The sequence below is a fragment of the Gigantopelta aegis genome, chromosome 3 (assembly GCF_016097555.1).
Source record: "Gigantopelta aegis isolate Gae_Host chromosome 3, Gae_host_genome, whole genome shotgun sequence".
Taxonomy (NCBI): Eukaryota; Metazoa; Mollusca; class Gastropoda; order Neomphalida; family Peltospiridae; genus Gigantopelta; species Gigantopelta aegis.
The window spans coordinates 43897243-43912667 of NC_054701.1; the positions used below are offsets into that span (position 1 = coordinate 43897243).

At 33.3% G+C, this 15425-nt stretch overlaps 1 protein-coding gene across 6 annotated transcripts in view; it reads left to right on the forward strand.

The window, feature by feature from the left end:
• LOC121368092 overlaps window positions 1-15425 on the forward strand; it is a 132700-nt gene that overhangs the window by 67242 nt on the left and 50033 nt on the right. For 4 of the 6 annotated variants that reach the window (XM_041492648.1, XM_041492650.1, XM_041492649.1 and 1 more), the window contains exon 3: window positions 688-724. The exons of 1 other annotated variant lie outside the window; for it this stretch is intronic. In XM_041492648.1, coding sequence (XP_041348582.1) covers window positions 688-724 — 37 coding nt within the window. Of the gene's footprint in view, window positions 1-687; window positions 725-9556; window positions 9602-15425 lie in introns of all 6 variants that reach the window. One more of the 6 variants, XM_041492645.1, reaches the window with a different exon arrangement.

Below are 15425 nucleotides of genomic sequence, written 5' to 3' on the forward strand. Positions count from 1 at the left end.
GTAGAGTGCTCACATGAGGTGTAGTTGGTTGTAGGGTCAGTTGTCCTCAGTGAATGGAGTTTTTTTTCTTCCCATTCCAGCCAGTTCCTCACGACTGATTCATGAAGATCATAATATGTATATAACTCTGTGGAGAGGAAGGAAAAGAGAAATGTTTTTATTTTAATGACACTTTCAACACATGTTTAGAAGAAACAAGAAAGGAAAAAAAAGTAGTAGTAATTTCTGAGAACTGCCAGATTGCCAGACAAACCAACACATTTTAATTTTAATTAAAAGATTATTCAGTTGGAGCAATAAATTTTACATATTAAATGCTGATGAAAATAAATGTATAACTTGTGTGGATTAATGTTCTCGCTTTGTTATAGATGTTTCAAAACAACTGACACTAATTAAAACAATTCAGGGGGGGGGGGGGGTTCTAAACAACCTACACTAATTAAAGCAATTCATGGGGAGTGGGTGGATGTTTCTAAACAACCGACACTAATTAAAACAATTCATGGGGAGTGGGTGGATGTTTCTAAACAACCGACACTAATTAAAACAATTCATGGGTTGGGTGGGTGGGATGAATAAAGACATTTCACTTGATATGTAACGGGTAGTAACTAGCTTAATATCCTCTATATACATACATAATATATTGTTAAAATTTTCTTTTATTGCTGTTCCGATTTGAAGACTGAAAGACAACATAACTGTTCCAACAGAGTCCAAGGTACATCACTGTTAATGTAGCCTGATGTGTTTGCTGTTGTTATAAATCATAATGCTTTTTGCTGTTCGTGTGATGTGATTTTAGTGTATCTAGCAGAGTTTGATTTATTCAGCTTTTTGTACTAACTGTCTTTTATGCAAATCTCTGTTATAGCTGTTGAGCATTTATATCATATTTTTCTTATTTTTGTGGTTTTATTGACAGAGTAATTAATACACTGGTATCTAACACAAATTTAAGAATATTTAATGTTATTTATATGTTGTGTTGCAAACAGGCAGTGTGTAGATAAAATATTTTCTATTTTCCCTTTTTGTTCTCATAGAGACTGAAGATGTGTTGTCTTTTATCTTATTTTTGTTTATTTATATTTTAAAAAGTTAGTTTTTTGTTTAATGTTAAAGATATCATTTGCAGAATCACCAAGTGCAAATTCAAGTTGAATTTGGCAAGCATTTATTTCATTATTAATTGACCAAAAAGCTAATTTGAAAAGTACATAACCCTTTGTAGATCAACTGCCATTCAGTCTGTTTGGTTAATTGAAACTTAAATTTGGTTAATGATTTGCTAACAGATCAAATTAATATATAGCTAGCCCCGCCCCCCCCCCCCCCCCCCCCAACCACCAGTTGCTCTCATTTTCGGACATCTAGATGCATTTAATTAGCTGTAGTTTTTTAAAAATATGCTAGGCATTGTTTTAACTTTACATTGCTTTGCTTTCCCCAACTCTTCTGTTAATTTTGAAATATTAAATTTGCCAAAAACATTATTACTATTATGTAGGTACATTTATGTTACATCTACATTTAAAACCGATATTTTTCAGATAATATTTATATTATAAGTAGTTTTATATTTATCTAAACCACTGGTAAATTATTTTTAGAAAATGTAATTTGTGAATCATTTTAGGATCTGTTCAGGTCGCCATGTCTATGAAGCAGCAAACTTCTATTTAAACAGATTTGTTTTTTTAGAGAAAGTAATTACATCATTGGATGGGAAATGAACACACGTTATGTTTTGCAGTCCTAGTTTAACAGGACATCACTAGTTTTTGTGGGAAGCCACTGATACACCACTTCACATGCTGCTGAGAGAGAGAGAGAGAGAGAGAGAGAGAGAGAGAGAGAGAGAGAGAGAGAGAGAGAGAGAGAGAGAGAGAGAGAGAGAGAGAGAGAGAGAGAGAGAGAAGAAAAAACAAATCGAACGTAAAATCGATCATAAATTTATTTTACTTTTATCACAAAATGGAAATTGTGTGGTTTGCAGAAGAGTGTGAATCATGTTTGTTTTAGCATTTACACTGATTTATCTAAGGACTGTTCTAGAATTTGAACCATGTTATGGGGGAAGTGGGGAAGCAGGATAATTATTATTTTATGCCTGATATGTCTGCTACAATATTTTCTGTCCAGTTATACTGTAAATCATAAAATATTAGCGATCATAAAATTTAGCGAAATCCAAATAAGTGACATATTAGCGACATAAAACTTTAGTGAGGTCAACATTATCAGAAACTAAAAAATGAATAAGCTTAAGTTATAGGATCAGCTGAAATAATGTTTTTGACAAATCTTGACCTTATGCAGCTATCTTGAATTTAGTAGGAAATTGCAGTAATGTGCATGGTAACTAACTAGTGTTATTTGCTATCCTTTTGGTTTAATCAGTAGTGTGTAACCATTGTTGTGCCTTCAATTAATCACAGACAAAATAATCGCACAAATATTTTTTTTTAGTAAAGCGTTGAAATATTACTGTCTTGTATGACCTCACTAAATTCGCAAAAATTTCTTGATTTACAGTACATTATTTAATGCCATTGATCCTATAATTATTAAGCAGTGTAAAATATTTTCACTTATTACAGCTCTTTTATCATTAATTTACACATTATTTACAATGTTGTTTTTTTGGGTTTTTTTGGGGGGGGGGGGGGGTTGGACTGTACATTGTAAGATATTTCCGACTAATAAAATCTTTTAACGTCTAAAAATTGCATTAAATATATTTTCGTGTTTAGAATATCAGTGTCTGTATATTCAGTGTGTTTCTGGTTGTCTTAATACATGTATATGTAAGAAGTCCAAACTGAATTTTGTCTTCAAATAATTTCGTACGTACAGATAAAACATTTTTTAGGAAATAAAATGAAATATAACCTAGGACAAATACTACAACAATCAGAAACATATTTAATGCACTAATATTTTATGCAGAAAAATATATTTGATATTTAATTACATTCGTTAAAAAGGGGGGCGGGGTGTAGGCCAGTGATACAGTGCTTGCTTGATGTGCAGTTGGTTTGGGATCGATCCCCATCAGTGGGCCCATTGGGCTATTTCTCGTTCCAGCCAGTGCACCACGACTGGTATATCAAAGGCCGTGGTATGTGCTGTCCTGTCTGTGGGATGGTGCATATAAAAGATCCCTTGCTGTTAATCGAAAGAAATAGCCCATGAAGTGGCCACAGTGGGTTTCCTTTCTCACTATCTGTGTGGCCCATAACCATATGTCTGACGCCACATATAACCATAAATAAAATGTGTTGAGTGCATCGTTAAAGAAAACAGTTCCTTCCTTCGTTAAAAAGTCTCTGTTACAAACTGCAGCTAATTACTCAGGACTATCCCTTTAATGTATCACCTTTAGCAAATCTAGTCTGTTTCTGTTCACAGGGATCGTTGTGTCCAGTAAATTGCATCATCACTTGCTGTACAAGGTTTAGAAATCAATGCTATACAATTCTAAGACTATAAGTACCAGTTGCTAATCAGTTTTAAAATTAATTAGCAATCATAATAATTGTGAAAACATAGGGCCAAATTTACAAATATTTAAAGACACAAAGTGTAAATTGGCAAGATTTCAACCTACTGCATCGATTCACATGGCTTTTTGATAGCTTGCAATCTTAACCACTCGGCCGACAAACCAGGCTTGAAAAAACCTTGGTACATACCTTGGAAACTGGGATCAGTGACTTTAACTAACACTGTAATTTGTGGGTGGAAGAGTTTACAAAAAAGAATTGATTCCTATGCCCTGAGACTGGCCATGATAATGATAGACTAGGTTTAGGATGGACATGCTTGGACCTTGATTGGATATAGGCACATCAATAAATCCCACCCACCCCCACCCCCCATCTGAGCAGTTCTGGAACAGCCCTAAATCAGAATTCTTCTCGTGTGGCTAGACCTATTAAAAAACAATTGGCATATTGATTCATGACCTCTTTTTTTTTCTCTTTTCTTGGACCTGTCTTATGTAAAAGCCATACATAAATCATGACTTCTTTTTTTTTTTTCATGGATCTAATGTACAAGACATTCTTTCAAGATTTCTTAACCAGACTTTTAATAATTCTTTATTTTATTTATATATTCAAGGCCACAAGCCCTTATAAAAGTACAAATACATTGACATTTTAGGGCAAGTGGTTCAAACAGTAAGCTGGCATATTGCCATATATTGGGCAGAAAGAATGGAAATTGTATCTTCAAAGACTAATTTTTTTAAAGATAATATAATAATAAATTATTTAATTCATATTTTCGAAGTTAACACTTAAAGAAAAAAATCTTGTTGGTTGCTAAGTATAAAAAGGTAAAAAAACAGAAAAAAAAAGCACACACAAAAAGAACGGCAACAAAAATACCACCTTTAAATTATTAGCTGTCATTAATATTATAAAGCAAATAAAAAAAATAAAAAATAAAAAAAGGGAAAAAGATTTTCCAAGAAATATAAGTAAGAATAAATTAGTTTTATTTGGTAGTTAACATTGTTATGGAGGTGCATACATGTAACTATGAAGTGATTGCAACCATGTAAACTAATCTTATCACTATCTTATAATAATGGACTGTTCCATTATATGTGGGATGGGGTGGGTGTGGGGTATTAGTTGGTTGTGATATTATGGTGGTTTTCTTCAAGACCCACCAACTAAACTAAACCAGCATTTCTTTTGATTAGAAAACAAATTAAATAAAAAATACCCCACAAACCTCAAACAAATCTACAGACCCACCAGTCATAAAATAAATATACTAACCCCCACCATGATTACATTTTGGAACAACCCTACAATGTATGATGCAATCTACTTAAATCATAATTGTTAAATGATTCACTATATTTATGAATATGCACTAAATAGAATGTAGACTATCTTATATTGTTATTAACTACATGTTTAGTACTTTGTACTTTAGTCTTTAGAATCAATATGTGTGTATTGTAAGTGTTGGAGGTGACACCTGTGGAACTGTATGTATGTATATATATATATGTTTGCACATGACTGCTGTGTAGCCAGCTGTTATCAGCATACAAATGGAAATATATGGACTACAGATAAACATGGCGTCCCATGTATTGCGAAATTCATTCAGATAACTATAGTAGTCTTCCATTCCATCCATCCTCCCATCAGTCTGTCCATATCCATCTGTCCATCCATCTGTCTATGCACCCATCCATCTGTCCGTCCGTCCGTCCATCCATCCATCCCTTCATCCATCCATCCATACCCACCCATCCATCCATCTATCCATCCATACCCACCCATCTATCCATCCACCCATCCATCCATTAATCATTCTTTAATCATTCTTTACTTTCTCAGTCCACTGGACAGAACATGGATGCCTTAAAAATTAATGTTAATTGTACTCAAATGTCCATTTCCTCATTGGAAAATCCATAACATAAAACATAGTCTTGCTCTACATGTATGTCAAGCCATATTATTATTCCTTTTATTATTCCTTTTATTAATAATCCATTCCACTGGATTATGGAAGATCCATGCCCAAAAGATTTTGTTTTGTTAAAGTGACAGACCCTAGTTTTTAAACACATGTACATGTATATTTTTTACTATTAGAGCCATTTTTGATAATTGAAATTTAACATTACATAGATTTTGTTGTTTAGATTTTCCATTTCTGTACAAGTGTTTCTGGTCATTCTGATAATTCTAATACCTGGAAATATATATATTTTTTTTAAATGCATGTACCTCTGAGAAGTAAAGGTTATTTTCTAAAGGTATTTTCCCATTTTAACCTTACATACTCTTGTTGCAGTTTGTTGTAGCATTATACAAATGTGTTACAGGTGGTGTCCATTTTCACTGGTTGAAACTACGGTCTGCGACTTAAATGCTCAAGTCCATGGACCATGTTTAGTTAATGTAATCCCCAAATGGTATTCTTACTGATGCTTAATAGTCCACTGAACTGTGAAAAATCTATATCCAGAAGTATTTTCTTATTAATCCATTAAGATTTGAAACATCAGTGATAATTGAAAATCCATACACAGAAATAAAATCAATGCTCTAATATTGTTCTTACCTGTCAGTTCACTGGACCATGGGAAATCCATAATCTGTTGATAGTCTTACTAGATACTTAGTAGACCGTAGAAAATTCACGATAATTAAAATTCCACATATATTGAAAAGTATTCTTATTCGATACTAAATTCAAGAGACTATGACAAAATTATGCCCTAAAATCATTCTTAGAACCTGATATTCTGCTGAACCAAAGACAAATGCCCTGAAAAACCATTCTCTTGATACCTGTAGGCCTTTAGTTTGCACCAAAGCTGAGGCAATAAAGGATGTGCCCAAAATTAGCAAGCCTAAATTAAGTACAGTACAAACATGTTAACCTCAAACTATTTCACCTCAAAATGAATACAATGTAAAGCTGTAATTAGTGTAAAATAACTTGAAATGCATTTCTATTATTAAAATTACTGCACTGAAAAGACCTTAGTGTCCTCAGAACAGACAAAAAAACAACAACCCCAAACCCCCAAAACCCCTGTTGTTTCCAAAATATTGTGATCTAAAGCCCTGACCTGTTTGTTAGACAATGGAAAATTCATAATTTAAAGATAATTCTGTTAGATACTTGTTGTTCAGTAAATCGTGATTTGAAAACTTGCTATTCATGTACATGGAAAATCAATGATCATGGAAAATCCATACTTCACAATTATTCTCATTTGAATACATCAGCTACTGGACTGAAAAATCGATGTTCTAATTTTAATTTTTACTGACATCTACATTGTAATAGTCCACGCTAAATATAATGATCACTGGATACATACAGGGATAATAGCTCATTAATGTAAAAGTGATGTGTAAGAAATAAACGTCGAGCCATAGGGGGTTCTAGGGACATGTCCCGAAAATTATTTTAAGTTTACCAAGTGCATTGGGTGCACTTGGGTTTGTGTTTTTGTGAGAGGTTGGGCGTTTTTGTTGGGTTTTTTTTTTTTTTTTTTTTTTTTTTTTTAAATAATATTTTGTCATGCATTTTGATTTCAAATATGTACATGTACATATATTATTTATAGATCTACCTCATTTTAGCATTTTGTTAAATTAAAATGGATGTACAAGCAGGTGATACTTTAATGGACACTATTCCCCTGTCACACCTACAATATGTCTATGTGTTTTGGAAGGATCTGGGTCATGACAAATAGGCGGTGTGCTGTGGTTATATGTGTGTGTGCTCTCTCGGATCCTGATCTCTGGTGGTGAATAGATTCCAATAATACTTCTAGCACCATTTGAAATCAGTGCTCCTGGAGGTTGCCGTGACGACACATTGATTCTATTGATGATTGATCTCGAGACAACCTACTATTTCGGTGTCACTGTTCACCATGTTGGCACAATTCAAATTTCAGATGCTGTTTTCTCTATTACAACTTGGGCTTGTTATTGTGTGGGTCAATTTAGATTTGAAATATTTTTCGGTTTTGTCTCAACTTGGAAGTTGTTACTTCGTAAGTCATTTCAAATTTCAAATGCTATTTTCTCTATCACAACTTAAGGTCTTAATGCATGGATCAATTCAGATGTCAAATATTTTTTCTGTCTCAGCTTGGAAGTTGCTTAATGAGTCAATTCACATTTCAAATGCTGTTTTCTCTATCATAACTTGAAGTTGTTGCTACATGGGTCAATTTAGATTTCATATATATTTCTTCTTTGTCACATCTTGAAGTTGTTACTTCATGGGTCATTTCAAATTTTAAATGCTATTTTCTCTATCACAACTTAAGGTTTTAATGCATGGATCAATTTAGATTTCAAATGTATTTCTTCTTTGTCACATCTTGAAGTTGTTACCTCATGGGTCATTTCAAATTTTAAATGCTATTTTCTCTATCACAACTTAAGGTTTTAATGCATGGATCAATTTAGATTTCAAATGTATTTCTTCTTTGTCACATCTTGAAGTTGTTACTTCATGGGTCATTTCAAATTTTAAATGCTATTTTCTCTATCACAACTTAAGGTTTTAATGCATGGATCAATTTAGATTTCAAATGTATTTCTTCTTTGTCACATCTTGAAGTTGTTACTTCATGGGTCATTTCAAATTTTAAATTATATTTTCTCTATCACATGGTTTTAATGCATGGATCAATTTAGATTTCAAATATATTTCTTCTCTGTCACAACTTGGAGTTGTTACTGCATGGGTCAATTTAGGTATCAGATATTTTATTTCTCTGCCACAGCTAAAAGTTGTTATTTTATAGGTCATTTTAAATTTTAAATGCTAAATGCTGTTTTTTCTGTCACAACTTTTGGTTGTTACTGCATAGGTCAATTCAGATTTCAAATAACTTTCTTTTTTTCCTCTGTGACAAATCTGTGACAATTAAATTGGGTTTACTACTCATTTTATGCATTTATTGAAAACAATTTAATTTTGTTTGATTCAAATCCCGTCAAAGCTGGCTCACACATTCATTCATCTTTCTCATCTATCACCCTCTGCCTACCATTCTCATTATCTTAATATAAAAAACTTTCCTTTCTTGTTTGTTTGATTTTCTGTGTGTACCTATCCTAAGGCAATAAATTCATGTCACATTAATTAGGTTAAACAATATTTATTTACTGTCACATATATTATTTTGGGTATGGCCTACAACCTTAAGACACATTAATTTCATAATTTACGGTATTACATTACTCATAATGTACACATTTGCATGCTTATAGTATAGAAATTAAACAAAGCTTGTACTTTTAAACATATCTAGATGTACTGGAAATTATTTCTAAAATATAATAGTAATAGTAATATAAAAAGTAAAATTACAACAAAAAAGAAATCTATACAGAATATTTTTTTATTTTGTGTATGTAGCTTAATTCATTACCAAAAGCATACAAACCATATGCTGGAAATTTTAACACCAGTGTATGCTTTTAGAATAAATAAAAAAAATACTGATAAAGAAAGGTGCAGAATTGGAAAATATCTCTCCAAACAAAATTTACCAGTATGCCAGAATTCCTACATATTCATCAGTCTTTAGCACATTATTTTAATACAAACTTAACTTGATATGATAATCTAGTGCAATCAGAACATGTTAAGACTCTTTATATTCCAACCTTTGATACTAATTTTGAAATGTTTGAATTAAGAACAATAAAGTAAAAGAACTAAAACTGAAAATAAAACTAAAACAAAATGGCTGCCCAACAGAGTACTCTTTGTATATTTGTACAAATGTTGACAGTGTGAATTGCTCCTAACATTTTATTTTTTTTAATTGTTTTTAATTTTAATATAACCTTATTGTGAATTTATTCTCAGGTAGCTAGACTATAAATAAAATGTCTTTGTGTATTCTTGTATCCATGCAACACTGTGCTGTGGCGATGACTTGATAATGGACCTGTGGTGTGGTCCAGCTTTTAATACAAACTTCCTCATACAGTTTTATTGTGTTGTCATGTTTTATATTTTCACACAGATAACACGAGATAATGTGCGGTCACAGTCTGGGAATCTCAGTAGGGTATGTGAAATGCAAGCCATCTTTATTGCTGGTTGCAATATTTAAAGTATATATTTATATATATATATACATGTATACACACGGTTATATGGCCAGGCTAGTTTGTGGAGAGTGTAGTATGGAAAAGAGATGTTGTGAAAGCGGAATATATATTTTATACAAAATGAAAGAAAAGAACACCCAACCACATTGTGTGATCAGTAAAAAAAATTTTTTTGTTTAATGATACCATTAGACAACATTGATTCATTAATCATCAGCTATTGGATGTCAAACATTTGGTAATTTTGACGTCTAGTCTTAGAAATAAAACACACTATGTTTTTCCATAAATAACAAAAGATCTTTTAAATGCACCATCCTACAGACAGGATAGCACATACCACATCCTTCGATTTTCCAGTCGTGCATGGTGCACTGGCTGGAACGAGAAATAGTCCAATTGACTTACCTATGGGGAATCGATCCTAGACCAATGCACATCAAGCGAGTGCTTTACCACTGGGCCACGTCTCGCCACGCTGTATGATCAGAGGCTATTAAAAACATAAAGTAAAATATGTATGTATGGTACTGTACTACAATACCTATGAGTGCTTGCGGTTTTGAAGTTTTAAATTATACCTGAACATATTCATGCCCAGACTAGGTTTATTGAGTGAGGTGGAAATAAGCTGAGAAGATCTGCTATTAATGACATCCCAGTGCATAGTATTATTGTTGGCTAATTAATGTCTGATAACTATGACAGCCAGACTGGAAACACAGGGTGTCACATACCATGGCATTTGATATACCAGTGATGGAGCACTTGTTAGAAAAAGAGAATAGACCAATGATTCCTCAAAATTAATATCACTGTGGGCTCAAGGTAAAAACTGAAAGATCAGTTTGGAGTTGGAATACAAATGTATGCATTGTGCATAAAATTTGAACGTAGATACCTACTTCAGCAATTTTTTGGCATGGCATGGAATATATGATTTGCTTGAGTTGATAGTTTATGATTTGTATATAGTAAAACGCCTAACTTACACACACTGACAGGTAAAAATATACACCGCTTTACAAAGTCATGTACCAATAACTCCCTGTGTGAAGAAATCCCTGCATATACATGTATGCACATCTGTATGAATAATATTGATAATTATATATGTATTTATACACACACACACACACACATCTGTATGAATAATATTGATAATTATATATGTATTTATACATTATATGTATATCTCCCAATATCTATCTGGCTTTGAAGTTGTTTTTTTTTTAAACGTTAAAAGAAGATAAATTTGGACCATTGCAGTGTTTTATTGGTCTATTCAGATGAATTTTTTTTTTTATAACATTAAATTCACAAATCTGTCTACGGGAATATTTCAGTAACATTGTTCTAGTTAAAATGGCATAATTTTCTCCTTTTTTAAAAGAAGAATATCATATTTTAAAACATTGCAAAGAAGCTAAAGGGTACATGTACTTCATGTTTTGTGACAGACAAATTCTTTTTTAAGCAAAAAAATTGACTTTTGGAGAAAATATATTTTTTAATTTTGTGAGCTTTTATGCATACAATGTGTGTGTGTGGTGTGGTGTGTGTGTGTGTGTGTGTGTGTGTCTTTGTGTGTGTGTGTTTGATTGAAACATATTTTATTGCATATAATGTACAAATGGATTGGGCACAAGTTATTCAACTTATGAGGCCCTCTCCTGTGTGTGTGTGTGTGTGTGTGTGTGTGCATGTGCATGTGTATGTGATGTGTACAAAAATAATAATATTAATATAAGAATTTTAATTGTAATCACTAAGGTTAAAAGTTCAGCCAGCCATTTGGCACTAACATTTGCTAGACAGGGTGTTTTGCTACTGTTAAATGTAATGACCATTGTGTGAACCAGTCGAAATAGGCCTGATTTAGGTTTACTAACAAAATGGGTATTGGTTGGTTAATATAAAAAACAATTGTTTATTTTGTTTAATGACACCACTACAGCACATTGATTTATTAATCATCGGCAATAGGATGTCAAACATTTGGTAATTTTTCATATTGTCTTAAAGAGAAAACCCGCTACATTTTTCCATTAGTAGCAATGCACCATCTCACAGACAGGATGGCACATACCACGACCTTTAGTATACCAGTCGTTGTGCACTGGATAGAGCGAAAAATATGGTTGTTTAATGAAGTTGATGTAATTTCTAAACTTGTCAAAAGATCTTTTGCTGCTTTGTATGGTAGGAGTCACCGCAGTCATTTCTGGGATTGATCCCTGTTGGTGGGCCCATTGGGCTATTTCTCATTCCAGCCAGTGCACCACGACTGGTATATCAAAGGCCTTAGTATGTGCTACCCTGTCTGTGGGATGGTGCATATAAAAGATTCCTTGCTGCTTATCGAAAATTTCCTGTCTTGGACAGAGAGGCCGGCCAAGGCCGGCAACTGTGCCCACGACAGGCGTGCGCTACAACAGCTTGCTCTGAACGTGCACGTAAAACCCTTTGACCTTGACCTTGACCTTATCGAAAAGAGTAGCCCATGAAGTGGCGACAGCGGATTTCCTCTCTCAATATCTGTGTGGACCGTGACCATATGTCTGACGCCATATAACCGTAAATAAAATGTGTTGTGTGCGTTGTTAAATAAAATATTTCCTTCCTTCCTAATCTCCCATCTCTCTTTTCTCGACCCAGTGTCAAAAATAATATTTAAAATGTGCTGAAGTGTCACTGAATAAATATCCCTGTTTCCCTTTTTCTAACCTTACCACCATTTTTTATTTCAACTATGACCTGACAGCTCTGTACATGTTGCGGTAAACTCTGCATATAATGTGCTTGTCACTGACCTTAATCCCCCATACACAAAATGAGGTCAGTTTATCCCAGGTGTGTTAACGACACAGGTATACAGGAATTCATAGGTAATCTAAGTACTTCACCCCCTGGGTTCATAGCTTGTCATTCAACCCCGGTTGAGTGCCTTTGTTTCGCCAGTCATCACTAACTTACATGGACAGTGTATATAGAAATGGGTTTGTAGATGTGGTCGTACATTATGTAATATTATCAACTGATCTGTCTATAGCTTTAGGTGGGTGGTGGTATACAATTATTAATATGTGTTGGGCTGGGTCAGTATATTTAGTTGTGGCTTTCAACATTTGTTTATTAAAGGTACTTTATCTATCAAAGTTGCAAGCGTTAAAATCATGAATAATGTTGTGCCATTTTATGTACTTAATAGCCACTGATTAAATTAAACTATGTGGTACGATATATCATTAAAGAAACAGTTTTAATTTGCTTGAAGCTTTTAATCATATGAATTGTTTATCATTTCCCCACTACTGGTATATCAAATGCTGTACATGGTATGTGCTATCCAGTTTGAGGGAAAGCTCATAATATTATAAAATGTTCATTACTGCTAATGGAAAAACGTAGCAGGTATCCTAAAAGTCTATATGTCAGAACTATCAAGTGTTTGATATCCAATAGTTGTTGATTAATAAATCAAAGTTTTAACTATGTTTATAAAAGTAATGTCTCTGTTTAAAACCGAAGGCTGTGGTATGTGCTATCCTGTCTGTGGGATCCCTTGCTGCTAATTGAAAAAAGAGTAGCCCATTAAGTGGCGACCGCGAGTTTCCTCTTTCAATATCTGTGTGGTCCTTCACCATATGTCTGATGCCATATAACCGTAAATAAAATGTGTTGAGTGCATTATTAAATAAAACATTTCCTTTCCTCCTGTTTAAAACCACAAGTTTAAAATCTCAATTTTATCAATTGTTTGACACCCAAGAGCTGCTGGTTAAACAAAGATTTTGGGATGTTCAATATTCTTAAAGGCCAATTTGATGGGTTTTTTTTTATTTTACTTTTAATTAATTTAAAAAAAAAAAAAATCATATTATGGTCTGTGATCATTGATTTATTTTTATTTGTTGCTTTTTTTTTCCGTGGTTAACTTCCCTGTTTCCTTGTTACACACAAGCCACAAAATATCACCATTTTTTTTTCTTTGTCACAAAATGTTTCTCTCAAGCGATGCACTGTGTTTTCAGGAACAAATTGTGCTGAAAGCGAATAATGACCAAAAGAAGATGTGCAATTCGCAGTGCTAAAGATGCTTGATTTTTGACAGCGTTTTACAATTTACAATCCTCTTCCTGTCAAACTTGACTGACAAGGTGACCATCTTGGTGGTGTATCGGAGCGCTTGTAATTCGCCTCATTGGTCGATGGGATGTTCCCACTGAAGACCAGGCCATGCAGTAAGCTATACAGCCAAGTAATAACGCCGGTACTGCATACTGATTACTTATTTAACTTTGATCATTATTGATGAATATTCATTGATCTTGTTGGGCATTCAGCACAGTCCACAGATCAGCTTGTAATGACAAGTCCTGTTTGAATTATATCTTCATCAGAGAAACGCCAACCTTAATACACGGTGAATCCCTAACTTGAGCTTCCTTTCAGCGGAAAAAAAAACCTGTGCTTCTGCCGTCCTGTGTAATTCTGTTGAAACAGGCCTGTGTCGCTTATCAAGTATTTATGATGTTTGTTACTTTTAGGTGCATGACTGTTGATTAAAAATAATTTATTCATTTATCCGTGACATTCACAGAAATGAGTACATTATAACTGTAGAGGTTTAAAGTTTCTGTTTACACTATATCACCATATATGAATTAAGTTGTAATTGCCAATGTGTTTTGTCTAGTGTAAAATTAATTAAAATAATAAAAACACAGGATTCAAACCTACTGCTTTAATCCACATGACTTTTAACAGTTTATGACCTTAACTCTGTAACTAAATTGTACAAAGCTACTTCAAAACACTAGATGAGCGAATATAATTTTATGAATGGACATATAATAATGCCAAGCTATCCATATCAGACATATACTAGTCACAAGAAGTTAACAGCCACATCGACACTGTGTCTGAGATGGGTAGCCCATTTGCTGTGCCGGTGGTATGGATATGCTCTTGCAGTTAATGGATGACAAAATGGCTCACTTGCAGGCATCTCGCTACTTGTCTCATGGACATGCTATTATTCAGACCTGGCAGACCACAGCCGACCATAGTTCAGAATGCTCAGTTTACGTTTTGGTGGCGTGGTTGTTATTTTTGGGGTGGGTTTTTTTTAGCAATCAAACAGATTGTCAGAATTAAGTTGAAAACCAGTTAGCAATCAGCAAATATGTACAAAGATTCCCAAAATGTATAATAGAAATGTATGATAGAAATGATTTTACATGTAACTTTTTTTCATAAAAAGCACTAAGTACTGTTTTTAACTACTTACTATTTTAAAATACATCATTGAAACACAAAAATAAAACATGGACTGGAAAATAACTGAAAATAATGGGTATTAAAGTTAGTTACCCCCATCTTTAAAATAAAATAAAAGGTTTTGAAAAACATTAATAAATTTATATACCCACTATCACCATCTAACATTTCACTAACAGCTGGTAGTGGATTGATAGTGATAGGTTTTGTCTTGGTTGATCAATTTAGGTATCTATGAATACTTTACCTTTCAGATGTCTGTCGTTATTTGTGTATGATAATGCCAATAGCCGATTTGCAATATGCATACATACACAATGAACTGTATTCATTTTGTTATAAAAACTATAGGTATATAAATATAATACCTGTTTGTTTTCAGTTCTGTTGGTATTTTATGCATGTTTTAATATTTCTTTGCCCTTGATAAACAGCACCCAATAGCCGATGACCATGTGTATGTTTTGTGCTGGGGTGTCGTTTAAACATTCATTGATG